Source organism: Macaca fascicularis, chromosome 6 (genome assembly GCF_037993035.2).
Source record: "Macaca fascicularis isolate 582-1 chromosome 6, T2T-MFA8v1.1".
In the NCBI taxonomy this organism is placed as follows: Eukaryota; Metazoa; Chordata; class Mammalia; order Primates; family Cercopithecidae; genus Macaca; species Macaca fascicularis.
Genome location: NC_088380.1, coordinates 64273916 through 64294446, shown reverse-complemented (window position 1 = coordinate 64294446; position 20531 = coordinate 64273916). Strand labels below are relative to the sequence as shown.

General features: G+C 39.3%; 1 protein-coding gene across 2 annotated transcripts in view; it reads right to left on the bottom strand.

Moving 5' to 3' along the window:
• The window catches only part of RAB3C (RAB3C, member RAS oncogene family), a 293496-nt gene that overhangs the window by 20929 nt on the left and 252036 nt on the right, over positions 1-20531 (bottom strand). For both annotated transcript variants that reach the window (XM_005556952.4, XM_005556951.4), the window contains exon 4: positions 19945-20069. In XM_005556952.4, coding sequence (XP_005557009.1) covers positions 19945-20069 — 125 coding nt within the window. The remainder of the gene's footprint in view (positions 1-19944; positions 20070-20531) is intronic.

Genomic DNA, 20531 nt, shown 5'->3' with positions numbered 1-20531 from the left:
AGCAGCAGGACAAACTGGCATATTAGCTCATCCTCTACTGGGCCCCAGCCTAGAGACAGGCTTTACGAAGAGAAGTGGGAGGTAAGGCTTTTGATCAATTTGCCTGAAGAAGGGCCAAAATTGCAGACCAAAGCTGTAGAAAAGCAAGAACAGGAGCTCAGCCAAAGGCTAGTGCTACTAAAAATCATGGTATTTCAGCCCCTGAGTCCGTGTCTTTAGCCAGGCATGACCAGATGGTAGCTTTTTCCTGCCTCTGTTAAAATTCTGAAACTATGCACTGGTCAGTCTATGGCCTTAACAAATCCTGGTTCATAATATAAGAAGATGGACATTAGGGATGTACAAAGGTTAATCACCATGATCTAATTCCAGAACATTGTCATCACCCCCCAAAAGAAACTTTGTATCCAAAAGCAATCACTCCTCATTCCTTGACCACCTCCATACTATGTGTGTTTTGCTCCCCAATTAGAATGTACATTCCATAGTGCTTCTCCATATCTCTAGAGATAGTAACATAGTGCCCAGCATGAGCAAGTGTCCAGTAGATGTTGGCTAATTAAAGGATTTTTTTTAACTTTTGAAATTTTTGTGGATATATAGTAAGTGTACGTATTTATAGGGTTAATTAAAGAATAGATTTCTGTTAATTGGCTGGGAGAAGCAGTGGGGTAAATGGGGAAATAGAGAGAGAGGGAATCACTTTTTCTTTGTTTTTAGTTATGAAGTGATTAAACCAGTGAACAATTCTGTCAGCCACATTATTTTTAGATGGAGTTTACCAAGCATGGAATTTTACAAAATATAGTTTTGGTTTTGCCTTGTGGGAAATTTATGATATAAAACAAATTAAACCAGCCCTATTCACTCACAAGGAAAGACATATTTCTGAAAAAATTTGAAGAAATGCAAGATCGTTACACTTCAACACCTGAACCAAGAACTATTAAAGTGCTGAGAAGTCGATGTTCTGTCATATTGGTTTTAATACAGAGATAAGGATCATTTATGTTTGGCAGAGTGGCTGCTTATATGCAAAGAGTACTAAGTGTTTTAAAAGAGTTTTTTCTCTGAAATTGGTTAAATATATCCTTTGTAACTTCTTAACATTTCAATAGGCTTTCAATGATACAGGAGACAATTTCCAGTTCAGCCTATTTATGAACTGTCAACAAAAACATTGATAACTTCTGTCTGTTTAGGATTTTCAGGTTACGATAACATATGCATTATCAATCAGCAAGTTATTTTTGCTGTGAAGGATGCATATGAAATAGAGCAAATAGTGTAACACATTTTTAATTACTAGTGCCCAAAAGAATGAAATTTCATTGTGATATCAAAGGATATGGAATCTTAAATGTAACTAACATTTATTAAGTATATACTATATGCACATACTATGCTAGGCATTTTTGCATTTGTTTTCTAATCCTGTAACCAGCCCCATGAAGTAGGTGCCTTTACAAGGCTCATTTTACAGTTGCAAAAATGGTTGAGTTATACACTTGGTAAACCAGGACAAAATCTAAAATCTGACTCTAAAGTCCAGACTTTTAATCTTTGTATGTCCCTAATGTCCATCTTCTTATATTTTGGCAGTGTTTCACTCAAACATCATAGAGTAATAGCTGTTGGCTTCATTTACAAGTTCTTGGGGTTTCTTATCCTAATATGTACTAATGTCTGCCAATTCTTAAAATCAAGAAATTCTTCTCAAAGTCTATATCTAGCTCCTTTCAATAGTAACACAGCCTAGACACAGAACACTATGTGAAGCGTCATAAAAATAATTTTACTTTATACAGTGACAAATTCTGAAAGTTGTAATTATATCATCCCTTGTCTTGATGAAGCTTGAATATGGAAAAGGAACTCTCTCCAGAAGCAGCTGGCTTTTTCACTGAACTCTCAAGGCAGAGGATGAGATGATGATGAATCCTTCTTAGGATGGCTACTTCCTTGTCAAATAAAGCCAAGCCGTGCAAATGCCAGTTAAGTAAAGTTACAGGTAAAATAGAATAGGGCATAGTACCTAGATTTAGTGGAGAAAACTATTCTAATGGCTTTCAGGGATGAAATATCATGGGTTAGTCTGTACACAGCTGAAGGCAGGTGCCTACAGGCATCAAAGAGAGTATATCTTTGGGACTTGGGATTGAGACAAGAAAAAGTCATCCACTGAGAATAAAGTTATTAAGTAAGTGCCACAAAGTCCATGAGATTAGCCATCTGCAGAAGGAAGTCACTCCAAGACAGGATGAACAAACAATTTTCTGGTGAGAACAGCACACTTCTCAAAATCCATCAAGGGACTAGAGTGTCTCCCAAATTTCTCAGATGGAGGGTAAGACCTCTTTTATCAGTCGTCTAATGAATGATAAAATTTCAAGGTAAAACCATCAAAAGAAAATGGAGTTGGTTTCTGTGAAGTCAAGAAAAAAGAGAGTCAAGGATTGAGAGTATTTACTGCCCAGTATGGTCAAGGGGGAAATGAGAGGGTGCCTGCACTGACCTGGGTGAGTATACAGGTTTACCTCCTCTGTATCACAATAAAGAGCATTGTAGTCACTCAATGGTATGCCTTAATGTCACATGCCTGGCACATAGTGAGAGCTCAATAGGATAAGAAATATGTGAGTAGAAAAGGACCAAGGCAAGGAACAGACAGCTACAATTTGACTGGAGTGTCAAAGGAGAATGCTAAGTGCAGCAAGAGACTGCAGGCACACCTAGGGTGATTTGAAATCCAGGAGGCCTGTGTAGAAGCACCCAATCTCCGCACACTTTTCTCTCCAAACTGGATCAGATATGCCTGGAGTTAGGGAGGACTTTCCACTGAAGAGAAAAGGTAAAATGATCCCCACCATCCCCCCACTGCCACTACAAACACCTGTAGTCCTTACAAGAAGAGAATCCCAAAGCTCTTGCAAACCCTCAGCCATTTTGGAGAGCTGCTGGGAATTCATGTAGCTGCATTGCCCTGCAGCAGGAGCACAAGGTATGCACTCCCCATAGCTCACACCCCTGTAAGCCAAGCTTCTGCAGCATAGCACCATCTTGAGACCAGAGCTACCTCTGGAGTCCACCTTTCTCTGGGGGCCAGTAGCTCCTGCACCTCTCCAGCACTAGGACTCCATTTTAATTCCAACAAGCCGATACAGGTAGTTGAATGCCACAACCCCAGCTGTGCAGAGCCTGGGTCCAGAATCAGCTATGACTCTGGTCCTGCACAGCAGGGAAACCAACTCCTGTCACTACACTTTCAGCTGGAGGAATAGTCTAGCAATCTTACCCAGGGCAACTCTACTCTTGAGCTAGCCAAACTGCTACATGCCCTCCCCTAAATGGGAGAGCCCCTGAGTCTCTGAGCAGCTGATCTGCCCCTGGCCAGCAAAATGGCTATGTGACTGCGCTCAGGACATATAGGGAAATAGCCCTGTGACTAATGTGTGAAATGTGACTGTGCTCAGGACTCATGAGAAATAGCCCTGCAGTGCCCCTGCCCCCTGCAGACTTGGCTGTGGCCTAGCCAATGGTCCTGCAGTCTCCATCAGTGCCTGAGAAACAGCCTTGCAGGTTGCCCCTGGTGGGCATGCCCCCAACTGAACAGCCTTGCACCTGCATGTAGACCTGAGAAATAGTTCCACAGGCCACTCCTGGCAGGCACAACTCTAGGTCAGACAAGCAATTGCATGCTTGTGCCTGTGGCAAGAGTAACAGTACTATAGCTCCAACTCCAGTGAGCCAGACTCCAAGTTAGCTAGCACACTGTGTGCATATATATGCTTCCAACCTGACAAACAGTCCAGCAACCCCAATCCTGACAAAGCCACACCACTAGTGCCACAGACTCTCTCAGCCTAGACCACTGAGAAACTTGCTTATGCCACTATTATGGCTTATAGCTGAAGAAACTACATGGAGAGTACACTGTTGTATCAACCTAGAAGCAAAGCCAATGTACTCTACCAAACCAATACCCTAAAACTCATTCATATGAAACCTACTTCATAAAATTGGAAGAAGTGACTTTACCACGTGCATATAAATCAGTGTAGGGACACATCAAACATGAGAAAGCAAGGAAACAAGACACTGTCAATCAGAAACAGCAATTCTCAAGTAATAGACCTCAATGATAAGAAAATGTGTGAAATGCCAGAAAAAGAATTCAAAACAAAAAACTTAAGAAAATTTACTGAGATGCAAGAGAGTATAGGCAATTCAACGAATTCAGAAAGACAATTCATGATTTGAATGAGAAATTCAATAGAGATGGATATCATTAAAAAGAACAAGACAGAAACCTTAAAGCTGAAGAATCCAATGAATAAAATAAAAAATTACCATTGAGAGCTTCAACAACAGATTAGACCAAGAGGAAAAAGGAATCTCTGAAGTTGAAGACAGGCCTTTTGAAATAATACAGGCAGGAAAAAAAAAAAAAAAAAAAGAAAAAAGATAAATTAGTAAAGCCCGCAGGGCTTATGGGACACTACTAAGTGAACAAATATTTACATTTTGGGTGTTTTGGGAAGGAGAAAAGAAGGGAAAAGATGAGGATAACATAATTAATAAAATCACAGCAGATAGAGAAAGCATCAAGTCACATATAAAGTAATCCTTATTAGATTAATAGTGAAATTCTCAGCAGAGACCCTATAGGACAGGAGGGAATGGAATAATATATTTAAAGTACCAAACAACAACAACAACAACAACAACAACAAAAAACCTCCCAACCACAAATATTATACCCAACAAAGCCATCCTTTAGAAATGAAGGAGAAATGAAATCTTTAACATAAAAGCAAAAACCAAGGAAATTCATCATTACCAGACTGGCCTTACAAGAAATGTTCAAAGAAGTCTTACATTTGGTAGTGAAAAGATGATAAATGGCATAATAAAAACATCTGAAACTATAAAACTCCCTAGTAGAGGCAACATATGAAAGAAAAAAAGAGAAAGGAATCAGACCAGGTGCGGTGGCTCACGCCTGTAATCCCAGCACTTTGGGAGGCCGAGGTGGGTGGATCAACTGAGGTCAGGAGTTCTTGACCAGCCTGACCAACATGGAGAAACCCTGTCTCTAGTAAAAATACAGAATTAGTTGGGCATGATGGTGCATGCCTGTAATCCTAGTTACTCGGGAGTTTGAGGCAGGAGAATCTCTTGAACCCTGGAGGCAGAGGTTGTGGTGAGCCAAGATTGCACCATTGCACTCTAGCCTGAGCAACAAGAACAAAACTCTGTCTCAAAAAAATAAAAATAAAATAAAAACTTATCATTACAGACAGGCACCCAACCACAAAATAAATAATAACAGAGGAAATAAGAAACAAAAGATATATTAAACAACCAGGAAACAATCAGTAAAATGACAGGAGTAAAATCCTCACCTATGAAATAATAACCTTGAATGTGAATGGCTTAAATTCTCCATTTAAAAGACATAAGCAGGCTGAATAGATTTAAAAAAAAAAATCAAGGCCTGATTATATGCTACCTACAAAAAACTCACTTCATTTATAAAGACACACATAGACAAAAGGTGAAGGATTGGAAAAAGATGTTCCATTCAAGCAGAAACCAAAAGTAAGCAGGGATAGCTATCCTTATATCAGTAAAAAAAAAAAAAAAAAAAAAAAAAAAAAATGCTTCAGGTCAAAAGTTATAAAAAGAGACAGAGGATGCTATATAATAATAAAAAGATTGAGTCAACAAAATAGCATACCACTTATAAATATATATGCACCTGACACCAGAGCACCCACATACATAAAGCAAGTATTAGATGTGAAGGGAAAGATAGACCCCGGTGATATAATAAATAATATAATAGTTGGGAATTTTAACACTCTACCATCAGCATTGGATCATCCAGACAGGAAATTAACAAAGAAACATCAGATTTAAACTATGCCACAAACCAAATGGACCTAACAGGCATTGATAGAACATCTCACACAACAGCTGCAGAATACATATTTTTTTCATCAGCACATAGAACATTCTCCAGGATTGACCATATATTAGGACACAAAAAAAGTCTTAACAAATTTTTAAAAACTAAAATTATCTTCAGCATCTTACCTGACCACAATAAAATAAAATTAGATATTAATAACATGAGGAACATTTGAAACAATACGAATACATGGAAATTAAACGATATGGTACTGAATGACAAGTGGGTGAAGAAGGAAATTAAGAATAAAAGATTAATGAAGCAGAAAGGTTGTGTGTGTGTGTATGTATGTGTGTGTGTGTGTGTGTGTGTGTGTGTGTGTGAATGTCATTCTGTCCCCAGGCTGGAGTGCAGTGGTGCAATCTGGGCTCACTGCAAGTTTTGCCTCCTGGGTTCATGCCATTCTCCTGCCTCAGCCTCCCGAGTAGCTGGGACTGCAGGTGCTCGCCACCAAGCCTGGCTAATTTTTTGTATTTTTAGAAGAGACAGGGTTTCACAGTGTCAGCCAGGATGGTCTTGATCTCCTGACCTTGTGATCCGTGTGCCTCGGCCTCCCAAAGTACAGGGATTACAGGCATGAGCCACCGTGCCCGGCCAAAAAGTTGTTTTTATAACACAATAAGCAAAATTGGCAAATCATTAGCTAGATAAAGAAAAAACGAGATAAGACCTAAATAAATAAAGTCAAGAAACAAAAAGAAGACATCAAAATGTATACCACAGAAATATAAAGGATCATTAGAAACTACTATGGACAACAATATGCCAATACATTTGAAAACCTAGAGGAAATGAATGAATTCCTGCACACATACAACCAATAAAGATTGAACCAAGACCAGGTGCGGTCGCTCATGCCTTTTAATCCCAGCACTTTGGGAAGCCAAGATGGATGGACCACTTGAGTTCAGGAGTTCGAGACCAGCCTGGCCAGCATGGTGAAACCCCATCTCTACTAAAAATATAAAAATTAGCTGGGCGTGGTGGTGGGCACCTGTACTTCCAGCCACTTGGGAGGCTGAGGCAGAAGAATCACTTGAACCTGGGAGTTGGAGGTTGCAGTGAGCTTACATTGTGCCACTGCACTCCAGCCTGGGCGACAGAGTAAGACCTTGTCTCAAAAAAAAAAAAAAAAAAAAAGAAAGAAAAAAAGAAAAGAAAAAAAAAAAGACTGAAACAAGAAGAAATAGAAAACTTGATCAGACCAATAACAGACATTTCTCAAAAGAAGACATAAAAATGGTTGGGCACGGTGGCTGATGCCTGTAATCCCAGCACTTTGGGAGGCTGAGATGGGCAGGTCACTTGAGGTCAGGAGTTTGAGACCAGCCTGGCAAACATGGTGAAACTCCATCTGTACTAAAAATATAAAACTTAGCCAGGAGTGATGGTGCACGCCAGTAATCCCAACTACTTGGGAGGCTAAGGCTGGAGAATTGCTTGGACCTGGGAGGCAGAGGCTGCAGTGAGTCGAGATCGCACCCACTGCACTCCAGCCTGGGTGACAGAGTAAGACTGTGTCTCAAAAAAAAAAAGACATAAAAATGGCCAGTGAATGTATCAAAAAATGTTCAGCATCAACAATCATCAGAGAAATGTTAATCAAAACCACAGTGAGGGATCATCTTACCCTAGTTAGGATGGCTATTATCAAAACACAAAAAATAACAAATGTTGGTGAGGACGCAGAGAAAAGAAAACTCTTACACACTGTTGGTAAGAAGGTAAACTAGTACAACCACTAAGGAGAACAGTATGAAGGTGTCTCAAAAAAACTGCAAATAGAACTACCATAGGCTCTAACAAACTCCCTACTTAGCATTTATTCAAAGAAAAGGGAATCAGTATATCCAAGAGACATCTGCAACCCCATGCTTATTGCAGCATTACCAGCATTACTCACAATTGCCAAGACATGGAATCAACTTAAGTGCCCAAAAACATATGAATAGATTAAAAAATGTGGTGTATATACACAATGAAATAATACACAAGTATAAAAAAATGAAAGCCTGTCATTCATGGCAATATGGGTAGAACTGCAGGACGTTATATTAAGTGAAATAAGCCAGGAACAGAAAGTTAAGCAGTGCATATTCTCAATCACATGAGGAAGCTAAAAAAAAGTTGATCTTATAGTGGTAAAAAGTAATCAGAGGATACTAGACATTGAGAAGGGTGTGGGGGAAGGGAGGCACAAGGAGATATTTGTTAAAGGATACAAAATTACAGCCAGATAAGGGACGTAAGTTCTAGTGTTCTGTATGACTGTAGGATAACTATAGGTAACCATAATACATTGTATAGTTTCAAATCGCTAGAAGGAGAATATTGAACATTCCCAGCACACAGAAATGATAAATGTATGCTAATTACCCTGATCTGACCACTATACATTATATGTATAAAAAAATTCACGATGTATTCCATGAATATGAACCATAATAATTTGTAAAAAAATTAATTTAATTAAAAAAATAAAGAAATATATGAGTGAACATGATTGGATTCCCTTTTCTTTGGTCTAGAACCACTAAGAAACTGTATTAAATTGATAGCCTTTCTAAGGGTATTTTTTCTATTGATAAAAGGATACACTGATTATCTAACCGTACTATTACCAACTGTGTGACACTTACGTTTTGCAGAGCATAATAAAAGGCATTTTAAATTAGAAATCTGTCCTCTGTGAGTTTGGTTAGTGTGATTTGTTCCCCTACTGTTCCCCACCCTAATAATTTTACTCTAGGAGAAAGGAAATAACACTGGCCAGTGTGCAAAGCTGATGAACAGAGGTGGTTCCTGCCAGCTGCATCCAAGTACAGATTACACAATTTAGTGTGAGAAAATCATCCTTGATTTCAGCTTTTTCAGCTCTCAACACTTAGCAGATTAATTAAATCCAAATCCAAATGCTGCAGTTTGTATTTCTTATATCTGACTTTAATTTTGGTAAATAATACTGCTATTTATGCTTTTTTTGTTTTTAAGAAAACAAAAAATGAAGCTGGCAGTTTATACAAATTTCAGTTACATGGACCTGGATTAATTTTTAAACATTTCACAAAATGTGTTTGCAAGTTTGTGTGAATGAGAAAAGGGCACAACTTGGAAGATCGTTCTAAGAGAAGGAGCAAAGATGAGGTTCTGAGCCAAATCCAGATAAGAAAAATGAGGGCTAGACAATTTTGTGAGATGGGACAGGAGACATGTAAACATAAGGTTTGTTAGAGGATAAGCTTTCATCCACAAATAATAGATAGACAGTGGGGCTTTGGAAGCTCTTTATAATGAAGAAGGGCACTTTGCATATTGGCATCCCTTGGAGCTGTGAGAATCATGAGAATGGAGAAACTCAGGGGTCAAAGGTTGGTAAGATCTGGGTTAGTAAGAAAGAGTATAGGAAAGAACACCTAGATTAGTGGAGTTGCTTAAAGAAGGCAATTAGTAAAATAGGGTCTTGCCAGAGTCTTAGTAAAATAGGGATTTGCCAGAGTCTTGAGAGTTTATTCACTGGGGAATGTGAGAAACATAAGTAGAGGTTTAGAAGAAGGGCAACATGAAAAAAAAAAAGAGGAAGTGGAGTTTATCCCTCAACGATGCTGCATGGGTGGGGTTTCATGGATTGGATAACCATATCATTTGTTCTCCAAACTGAGTCACTTTTGAGATTGAAAGGGGATGCTACTAATACTTACACTGGGAAATGAACATAAATCAGGACTGTCCTGAGCAAACTGGGATTCATGGTCACTTTATTCATAAGGAACAGACACTTTCTGAGGAGTGAATTTCAGCTGCCAGAAGGGAGAGTGGAGATCCATAAGACTATGAAATAAAGATCAGGTTAACAGGAATTGGGAAGCACAAAGGAGACAAGGACCAGGGCAAACAGCAGTCCCTTCTCTTCCCAGCCCATGGATATGACCACACCTAAACCAACCCAAACACATTAAAATGTACACTGTTGGTTTATTTTATACCTCCTGGGAATACTTAGCCTAAAAGAATGTGAGCCTGGGGATATAATGGTAGGCTGGCAGTGCTTCTCCTCAGAGCTGTGTGCAGATAGGTACCTAGAACATTTTAGTAGCATCACTGGGACTCCTGCTGAACCCAGAAGTTGGCAATTTTCATTCTTTGAGAAATACTACAATTAAGAGTTAAATAAATCTTTAAAAGCTGCGGAAGAACAGAGTTAATGCATATTTGGAACAGGTGGTTTGAGTTTTTAAAAATAGGCTTTAGGGCAATGTTATCCTCATTAGAATTTCTGGCTGCACAACCTGGCTTTATTACAGAATTGTTTTTGCAGGGGTAAGAGGGAAATGATTAAAACTGAAGGAAAAAACCATCATCATTCATTAAAGTGAAGTGGCTGGAGGCAACATTGCAGGTCTGAGCTCAACAGAAAAGCTTTAAGATAGCCAAGGTGGGTGCATGCCCACCACCAGAGCTGTCCATGTTTCTCTGGCTTTGGAGCCCAGCTTACTGAATGATCCTTGGCAAGCTGGACTGAAACTGTAATGATAAGCTGAAGTCTATGAAATGAAATTAGCTATAAATGTGTGTGCACCACCAAACCACTAAATCAGCCATGGTCTTCTGCTAAAGAGAAGGTTAACAATGCAGACATAGGTAGCCACAATGGCCAGTTCTTAATGACGTTCTTTACTTTTTTGTACTAATTTCTCGTGTTATCAAAAAGACATTGAATGAAGGCAACTCTTAGAAATCTATTTTGATTTCATTAAAAAGAAAGGGGTGGTCGGTCACCTGCTCTATGCAATATGCAAAGTTGTCTTTTTCTTCCTAAAGAGCCTCCAAATTCCCACTGTCCTCCTACGTGTATCACTTCATGGATCATTTGTTGATCAATGCTTATCAAAGCATTTAAACAGTAATTTACTGTCATATTTAAAATTATGGATTCCATTGCTTAGATTTAAGACTAGTTCTTTCAACGTATTTTCTAGATCTTGTCCCATTTGCCTTCATGACTATCCACCTAAGTATTTCCACTCTCCTGACTCTCTACTCTCTGACTTTTCTGGGTGTCTTCCCTTCTGCCTGTTAGTATGTTGATTTTACTCCCAAATTCTCCCTCCACAATGATTTTAATCTGTTCCTCAGGCTAGATACTTACATCATCTTTTATGCCTCTGATTCCTAGTTTGTATCCCCAATGCCACTGCTTGGATTAGGTCTATGGTCCTCAACTTTAACACAATTGGGTGATACATGGTGAGGGCCTAAATCAAGGGTTCCCAACCATGGCTGTACATTAGAATTACTTAAGGAGCTAAAAACACTCATGTTTGTACCTCAACTTCAGAAATTCTGATTTACTTAATTTGTGTGTGTGTGTGTGTGTGTGTGTGTGTGTGTGTGTGAGAGAGAGAGAGAGAGAGAGAGAGAGAGAGAGAGAGAGATGGGGTCTGTGCCATGGTTTTTAAAATGCTACCTAGGAGGGTTGAATGTACAGCCAGGGTGGGGAACACCTGCTTTAGGCCTTGCTATAATTTACCCAATAACATCAGCTTCTTATTGGAATTTCTGCTTCCTGACCTTACCCTCAAGTCTATCCTTTAGCCAGTGGTCTCCAAACATATGTTGTTTTATAATTCTTAGTTTCAAAAAAAGATTCAGTATTGCCCTAATACATGAATATTTTATAAATTATATAACATACTATTCCAGTAGTACATAATAAAACATACCCAATAACTGAAAAAAAACTGAGACACAAATAAATAGAGTATTAATATTTTCTTTTTGTATTCCTACTGATCTTAAACACCCTAATTTCTGGCATATTCCCAGTGTAATTGATCCAAAATGAAATCTGATCTTGTCACTCCAGTGTTTAAAACTTAGGATCTTCAGCATGTATAGGATGAAGCCCGAGTTTTTCATTCTTTCAAACAAGGTTCTCCATGATATATGTTGTCAACTTTTCCAGGCTTAGATCCCTCCAGAATACTATTTATTATGCCTAGAGAGACCATCACCTGTTTGTCTACCTATCAAAATCCTATTCATACTTCAAGACTTGGTTCAGACATTGTCTCTGCAGTGTGCCCTTTCTCAGAGCCTCCAAACAGGGACATTCTTAATCTTTTAAGCTCCTCTAGCACTGAGTCCATGCCTCTATTACAACAATTACATGCTGTCTTTTGAAAGTCTTTGTTTATGTGTCTCTCAGACTCTCCTTTGGGGTGACAGAAGTTTGGTCTTATTGTTTCCTAACTCTTAATGCCTGGCCAATAGTTGGTGCTCCATAATACTGAATAAATGAATAAATTAGTAAATGAATAAAGTCCCGTAATATATTCATGAGTTCTATTTTGAAGTGTCTATCTTCTGCCCCCCAAAAGAAATAAACTCCTAGTGTGACCCCACTGCAGTTTAAGAAGAGAATCTTTGGCTCATTTATTTCAGCTCAGTGGTTGTTAGCAATTCCAAGTGGACTTTGCTAAATTCACATTGGTCCTAATAATTACGCTGTTGCATAACCTCATACTCCTCTTCTGATCCCCAATAGCCTTCTGTAAAATGTGTGCACCTATTGGCCACATGGGGACTAGACTAGGGTGCATGAAAGCTTCAGCATGAATCCATCCTGGAAGACCAGCTCCCTGTGGCCGGGCAGCATGAGTCCCACCATGAAGGGTGGAACCAATTACAGCTTCCTTCTGCTGGTTCTCTGGGCTAATCTGCCTCTTGTTTTTTCTGTATATCAGTGGTTCTCAATCATGTCTACACATTGGAATAAACTGGGACTTACAAAACATACTATTGTCTAGGTCCCAGCCCAGAGATTCCAATTTAGTTGGTTTGGGATGCAGCTTGGTCACCAGGATTTTTAAAAGCTTCCCAACCTATTGAAATTTGTAGCCAAGATTGAGAACCCTTACTCTATGTCCAATCTTCCTTCTAGATTTGTTTCCTTGCCCCTGCCTTGGGTTTTCCTTATTTTATTATTATTATTATTTGAGAAATAAGCAAGGTCCCCTCAATGTGCTGAGGCCTAGCAGTGACTCCTGATATCCCTGTGATTCCCATTATCAGCAGTCTCAATGTAACAAACAAGCAAATAAAATAGCACACTCTCTAACACCTTGGTTCTTAGTTATTCAGATGAGAACTGCCCTAAGTAGTTCTGATTATAGCTTCCCTGAAGTGGTGCTCTAAAGGAAATGAAAAATTTCTGTACAATTTAGTAGTAATCATCTCAGTATAATTTGGACATAGAGTGAGACACCAAGAATTTCCAGAGGTTTCTTATAAAGCACAGCACACTTGGCTAAGGTGTTTTTCAGTGTATTAGCTGGGGAAGTTCCAGAAAGCTGAGCACATTTTGAAAAGAGAAATTATGCATTTGAGTAAGGTTGATTTAGGATAATTTATCCTTTGTAATCATCTAGTTATTTTCTGGCATCTTCCATTGGATTGTGTGGAACACTGAAAGATTGTGGGGTCCAAGGTCAGAGTTTAAATAGGTTTACCAGTTACATATGCCCTACCTTTCTCCTGGACTTTAAGATAGAAAACTAAATTTAGTTAAGACCTATTGTGGGCTGGGCACAGTGGCTCATGACTATAACCCCAGCACTTTGGGAGGCTGAAGTAGAGTGGGAGGATTGCTTGAACCCAGGAGTTCCAGATCAGCCTGGGTGACATAGTGAAGACCCTGTCTCTCAAAAAATAAAAAGGAATTAGCCAGGCATGGTGGTGCGTGCCTATATTTCCAGCTGCTTGGGAGGCTGGGATGGGAAGATTGCTTGAGTCCAAGAGGTCAAGGCTTCAATGAGCTATGATCATACTACTACTGCACTCCAGCCTGGGCAACAGAGCAAGATCCCATCTCTCTCTCTCTAAAAAAAAAAAAAAAAAGACCTATTGCGTGACTAAAGATTGTACTTGTACCAAGGGTATGATGACTGAAGTGGAGCTTGGTGTTTATGGAAGGTATGATGCTGCTATTACAATTTTTCCTGGTGGAAACTGTATAAATAAAACTTGGTTGCTTATGGCCAGGGCACATGGATCCAGAAGTTCAGGGTTTCCACCACCATACGATTTCACAATGCAGTCAATGCCTTTCTCTCCCTTACCGGGGTTGGTAGTGAGAGACTAGGGTGATTTAAACTGAAAGGTTCATAGGAGTGAATTAGAGAATCCTAGAGTCAGAGTTCCCAAATCAGGCATGCTGGGGTCATTCAGGCTCAGCAGAAATCAAGAGCATGGTTCCTAAAATCCACAGAGATAGACTTTTCTGGCTAGGTTATAATGTTTCAGTCACTTCAGTCATCTTGTCTCTGAGAGTGGTGCCACAACATACGATGTAGCATGGTCAATACACCTAAATTCTTACGCTTGGTGACACAGAAATATCGCACAGAATACAAACTCCCTCCGTTAGCCATAATAGATCTGCCTGCATTGATTTATCTAGACCTTTTGGGAAGTAATTACATGTCCTGCCTGCACCATCTTCCACTTTCAGAGATAATTGGTTCCATTAGTATATTCTTTGTTAGGTGAAAGAATATCCTTTTTCATTTGTCTTAAATGTATCTCTTTCTACTTCAAGAGACTATTTCCTTGAAGAAATTGTTAAATTAAGCCAGGATTTATCAAATCAATATGTTTCAGAGTATACAGACATAGAATGTGTCTTTTCGTCAGTCTTCATTTTCCAAAAAGAGAAGTAACTACCCATTCATAGAACTTCATGCCTTTCCTTTATCCTCTGAGTTACACTCAGCCCTATTTACATATTCATAATATTTGAGTCTATTTCTGATACACAGTCCACACGTTAAGCTCTGTGAGAGGGAAGATACACGTTTTATGACTCTGCAGTATTATTATATATATTTGTCAGATGAATAATCAAAAGAGCCATTAAATGGGAAAAGAAGGGAAGATAAATTACAGAGCTTAGAGAAATGGCAAAATATAAGAATATTTTGTACTTTCAGAAATTCTCATGGGGTTCTGTGCTGGACAAGGGGGAAGGGTACAGGGGATGAATCTGGAATTCAGTAATACATATGTTCAGAGGCCTTTATGATAATTGTTTGAATGGAAAGAATTGGGAATATTATCTGTTACTTGTTTTAGGAAGAAATATTAATGCAAATTAAAAACACTTTAAGATTAGCTTCTTATAAATTATTAATAATGACTTCTCCCAGAAGCAATTTTAGTTTCTCTGCAGTCTTTGGTTCTCTGACTACATTTTTGGAAAACAGGAGTTTCTGCATTTTCTGCCCTTTCAGAGCTTGTAATAATGGTTCAAATATTCTTTCACCTGTGGTTTCAAGGCAATACAAATCCATTCTCCTCTATAAATTTCTTTCTTTGTTCTTATTCCCAGATAAATTACTTCTATTTTAGGAAAATCTGTCTTTAATTGTATCTCCAAATTATTTTCTTATTTAACACAGTAGTTGTACATTTAAAACTTAAATTATGAGATTGTACATACATAAGTACCATACTACACATTTAATATAAAATTTAAAAACATTCTTATATATTGTTATAGGTACATACATATAGACTAACTGTTAAAACATGCATGAAGGCCAGGTGCGATGTCTCACACCTGTAATCTCAGCACTTTGGGAGGCAGAGGTGGGCGGATCACAGGGTTAGGAGATTGAGACCATCCTGGCTAACACAGTGAAAGCCCATCTCTACTAAAAATACAAAAAATTAGCCAGGCATGGTGGCACATGCCAGTAGTCCCAGTTACTTGGGAGGCTGAGGCAGGAGAATTGCTTGAACCCAGGAGACAGAGGTTGCAGTGAGCCAAGATCGCACCACTACACTCCAGCCTGGGTGACAGAATGAGACTTCATCAACAAAAAAAAAAAGAAAAAAAAATGCATGGGAAAATAACAACAGCTATAGAGTAATGTTCAGTTCTGGCAGCAGTTTCCTACCCTCTCCAAACACTCACTTCCCACAAAAGCCAGTGTTCTAGAAATTTAGTTGTATAAAAGTCACAAAAATATTTGTTAAAAATGTAGATTCTAGCCTTCAACTTCAAAAACTCTGATGCAGCAGGTCTGAGTTGCGCTGTGAATGTGCATTTGAAAAAGAACCCCAGCCGATTCAGCCGCAGATGATTAGATCACTACTCTAAATCAGAAGTACTGAATATGCACAGCTGGCAGGTGGATGTTGGCGCCTGAAGTGCCAGTGTGAGGTCAAGCCTGGAACATGATTTGGCAGTCATTAGTCTGGAGGTGGAGTTAAAACCTTGGAGGGGATGGAAACATCCAAGGGAGGGTGTAGAGAGAGAGGAGAGGTAGACTGAGGATAGAAAGCCAGAGTGCAGGAGACAGAAAAAGGAGGAGGAGTCTACCAAGGAAACTAAATGCAAGTCTGGAGAGGGAGGAGACGAACAGAGAGCACCATGTCATAAATGCTGACGAGGCAGCATTCAGCAAGGAGAGGTGCTCAAAGGATCAAATGAAAGAAAATGGCCAAGAAAGGGAAAGCCAGAAAAATGCTCTTTGTCTGTGTAGTCTGTCTCCAGCACTACAATGTTTGCTCCTAGAAGGCAGGGTTATTTGTCATTGCATTCCCAGTAACTGGCATATTGTAAACACTTAATAAATGCTTGGTGAACTAAACTGGATTGGGACTGACAGCTGCCATCTAAGAATTTTTAAAGAGCTCCATTACAACTTGGTTCCATCCAGGACCCTCATTAGGATGAGCAAATGTTGTCCAGATAAAACAATCCACAATGGAGAATTAATTGCAACCAGATCGATAAAGCAGTTATTTTGAGCCATCTGCCAAGATGTGGTAATGACATTTAAAAAACAATGTGCAACCTTTGTGTGTATGTGATGGTATTCTGAAGAATAAAATGTACAAGTAATTAAAAAACAAAGCAAAGACCTTTAAAATCTTTAAATTTAAATTGTGAGAGCATTTTAAAAAAATGCAAATGGTCTCTCATGATCATTTGTAGAAGCATGTGTAGCCATGAGGAGAACAAGCCACATTAAACGAGGTAAATGACTCTCCAAGAATGCACATGTGTTGGTTGCTATGACAACAGCTGGGTTTTATTGAACGGAGAGCAAAAAATCAATTAGAAACCATTGGAAGAAACTGAACAGGAACATAAAACATTCTGCCTCACAATTTCAGGAACTTTGCTACATCTGTGCACTGAATGGAAAGGGTTTGTGTGCACGTCAGTCGATGGAGCAGCAGGAAAGTCACCCCCTTGATGCATTTCCATCATCCTAACATCCCCTTTCACAGCCTGGTCTTCTCAATATCCAAGTAATTTATTAGAGTGGTAAAAAATTTAGCCAGTTGCCTGCCTCCTATGTATCAATGACATTAAACAATTCTTGGCTTAGATATACATATATTTTTTGAAGCAAACAGTTTTCATTTTTATTCATAGAGACAGCCTACATCTGTGTAGCAGTTTTTTCCCCAACCTGGCACGTGCCCAGCTAGTTAAGAAAACACAGGAAGACCGGGGAGAGACCGTCTTGGGAAGCCAATCTGCCAACTCTCTCCCAGGTTTCCTCCCTCTCTTTCTTTGGGGATCTACTATTCTCCATTCTTATCTTTTCTAAGATAAGGAGGTCCTAAGAGGATTAAGAAAAAAAATTATCATTTTTTCAGACTCCTCCTATTGTTTAATCGGTAGAGTGGGAAGAGGCCCTGTGACAGAGATGATAACTTCAAATGCAGCCACAGGAGACCGTACACCAGCCATGTAACTTTCTTCTGGGTGGCTCTAAGAATATTTGGTGGAAGGGTTCTTGTGGCCATCCAGGGATAGATTGTAGTCTAAGGAACTCATTAAGCTCATGAGAAATGGTTAAGCTTTCAGAGTGAACTGTACTTAGTTCAGTTATGAGATGATCAAGAGGAAGAGTAACCCAATGAGAGGGCCTTTGCTTTTCTGACTCATGTTGCACAACACCAGCAGATTAATCCCAAAGCATCCCCTTTATAACAGTGTTTTTCTTTTTTTTTTTTTTTTTTTTTGAGGCGGAGTCTTGCTCTGTCTCCCAGGCTAGAGTGCAGTGGCATGATCTCGGCTCACTGCAAGCTCCGCCTCCCAGGTTCATGCCTTCCTTCTGCCTCAGCCTCCCCAGTAGCTGGGACTACAGGCGCCCGCCACCACGCCTGGCTAATTTTTTGTATTTTTAGTAGAGACAGGGTTTCACCGTGTTAACCAGGATGGTCTCAATCTACTGACCTCGTGATCCGCCTGCCTTGGCCTCCCAAAGTGCTGGGATTACAGGCGTGAGCCACTGTGCCCGACCTATAACAGTGTTTTTCAAATTATAGATTGAGACACATTACTGCTTCTGGGGATCAACTTAGTGGGTTGGGACCACCATTTAAGAAAAAAGAAGAAAGAAAATTAAGACAGAAAACAGAGTGAATCTCATCAAGTAAAGTTAAAATGTGTTTTGTGAAACTTTTGTTTCATTCTCTCTCTCTACATATGTAAGTACTGGGATGCTAAATTGAAAGTATTTCTTACTGCAGGTCCTGACCAAAAAGGTTAAAAGTCAAACTCTTCTTTGCTAAGCATGCCTCAGTATTTTCAGTGGTCTACCATAAACAAACAAACAAATAAACAAACAAACAAAAAGAATTCCAACTCCTTCACCTCTAGGATTGGAGTTGTTCCTCAAATCCACAACTCAGTTCTGCAACTTTATGCTAGGTTCTCACTTTTCTATTCACTATCGTTTCACCTTATGCTCATCTCAGTGTCCATGAATCACTGTGCCCCTCACTCATAATGCCTCATCTCCTTTGTAGTTGCAAATTCTACTCTCTTTTAGAGACCATTCAAGCTGTATCTTGCCATTTCGCACATAAGATCTCCATCTCCTCTCATCACTCATCTCTTCCTCTTGGTGTATTCATTTCCACACCTGATGTCCCCAGGAGCCCTCTCTGCCTTGCTCTTTATCTTCCTCTGATCACACTACACTCCTACATCTCCTTCTGGCAATGTTTTTCCCCTTCCTGTGTCTGCCTCCCTCTCCCTGTTGCTTTCCTGTTGGCGTCTGCCTTGCAGCTTACCTCCTCATTGACCTGTTTTTGTTGACTTGTATTTCTGCTTCCTTGTGTGTATCTCCAGTCTTCAGTCTCCACTTGATTGGGAGCAACTTGTGCCTAGGGACTGTGAATCACTTTTTTGTATCCCCCATGATGTTTGGCATAATATAAAGCATACAACGAGTACCCAGTAAAAATTTCTTGACTCAGTCAATCAATTATCAATCATCAATCCCTCCTTTGTATTAAATCTCTACCCTACTCGCTCCAGCATTTTTCTCTTTAGATACAGTGTTTTGTGTTTGAAACGGCTTTGCCTTTTCTGAAGCTCTTTCATATCTATTATCTCATTTGATCTTATCTACAAGGACTTGGTTAAATAGGCATGGGCTATGATACAATTCTTGAGAGATGGGGTGACTAAGTCTCAAAGGGAGTTGTAACAGTAACATGGCTTATCAATGATGTCACTAGAAACAGAATCTAGGATGTGACCTATTCTGTGCCATTATCCTCCTTCAATGAAAACTTGAGAACAATAATCACGCAATAAAATAAAGAGCCCACTGAATGCAAAATAGAGTATGGAGAAAGAAAAGCAAAAATAGTGGACAAGGCATAACCTGCGTTTCTCATAGAATAAGAATTTAAATACAGTGTACTAAGACCAAAATTCTGAGTATCATTTTTGCTTCTTTAATTGCACTTGAGCTCTCATGATGCCTTAGTAAGTGGGAGAAAATATATTGTCCACTTAGGGAGGATTATGTTGCTTTCCACTGTTAGATTGAGAAACATTTCATTAACTCCACCCTGACAATTAACTGGGACTCTGTACAGTGTTACATATAATAAGCAAATTCTCTTTCTTTTTAACTTATTAATTTATTTCTTACCAAGCTGTTCTCCTAAATGTTGACCTCGCTCAGTTGAGATGACCCGCTCGTCTTCCATGTCACACTTGTTCCCAACCAGAATAACCTGGGCATTATCCCAAGAGTATGTTTTGATTTGGGTTGACCTAAAAGAAAAAGAACAAGCATGACATAATCATAGGAAAGCAGAACAGCATAAAATGAAGGAGAAGAAATACATTCCACAGATGATGATGATAACAAAAGGGAAAAAAACCCCACGAAATCCAAATGCATGACATTTAGAGTTAATTAGTTCAGTGCAATTTTACCCTTCAGATACTCATCAGAGATTGCATGAGTCAAAAATCAAGGGAACAGTAGAGGTGTACTAATAATTATTTTGTACTTAATGAGATTAATACTACCACTGATTCTTCCTTTCCTCTTTTACCCCCACCTTATGTAATACCTTTACAGTAGGATAGCCAACCATCCTGGTTTCCCCAAGACTTTCCCAGTTTAAGCAGTAACAGTCCCATGTCCTGAGAAACCCCTCAGTTTCAGGCAAACTGAGATGGCTGCCCAACCTATTTACAGCCTATCACACAAAAATAGTATTTTCCCTT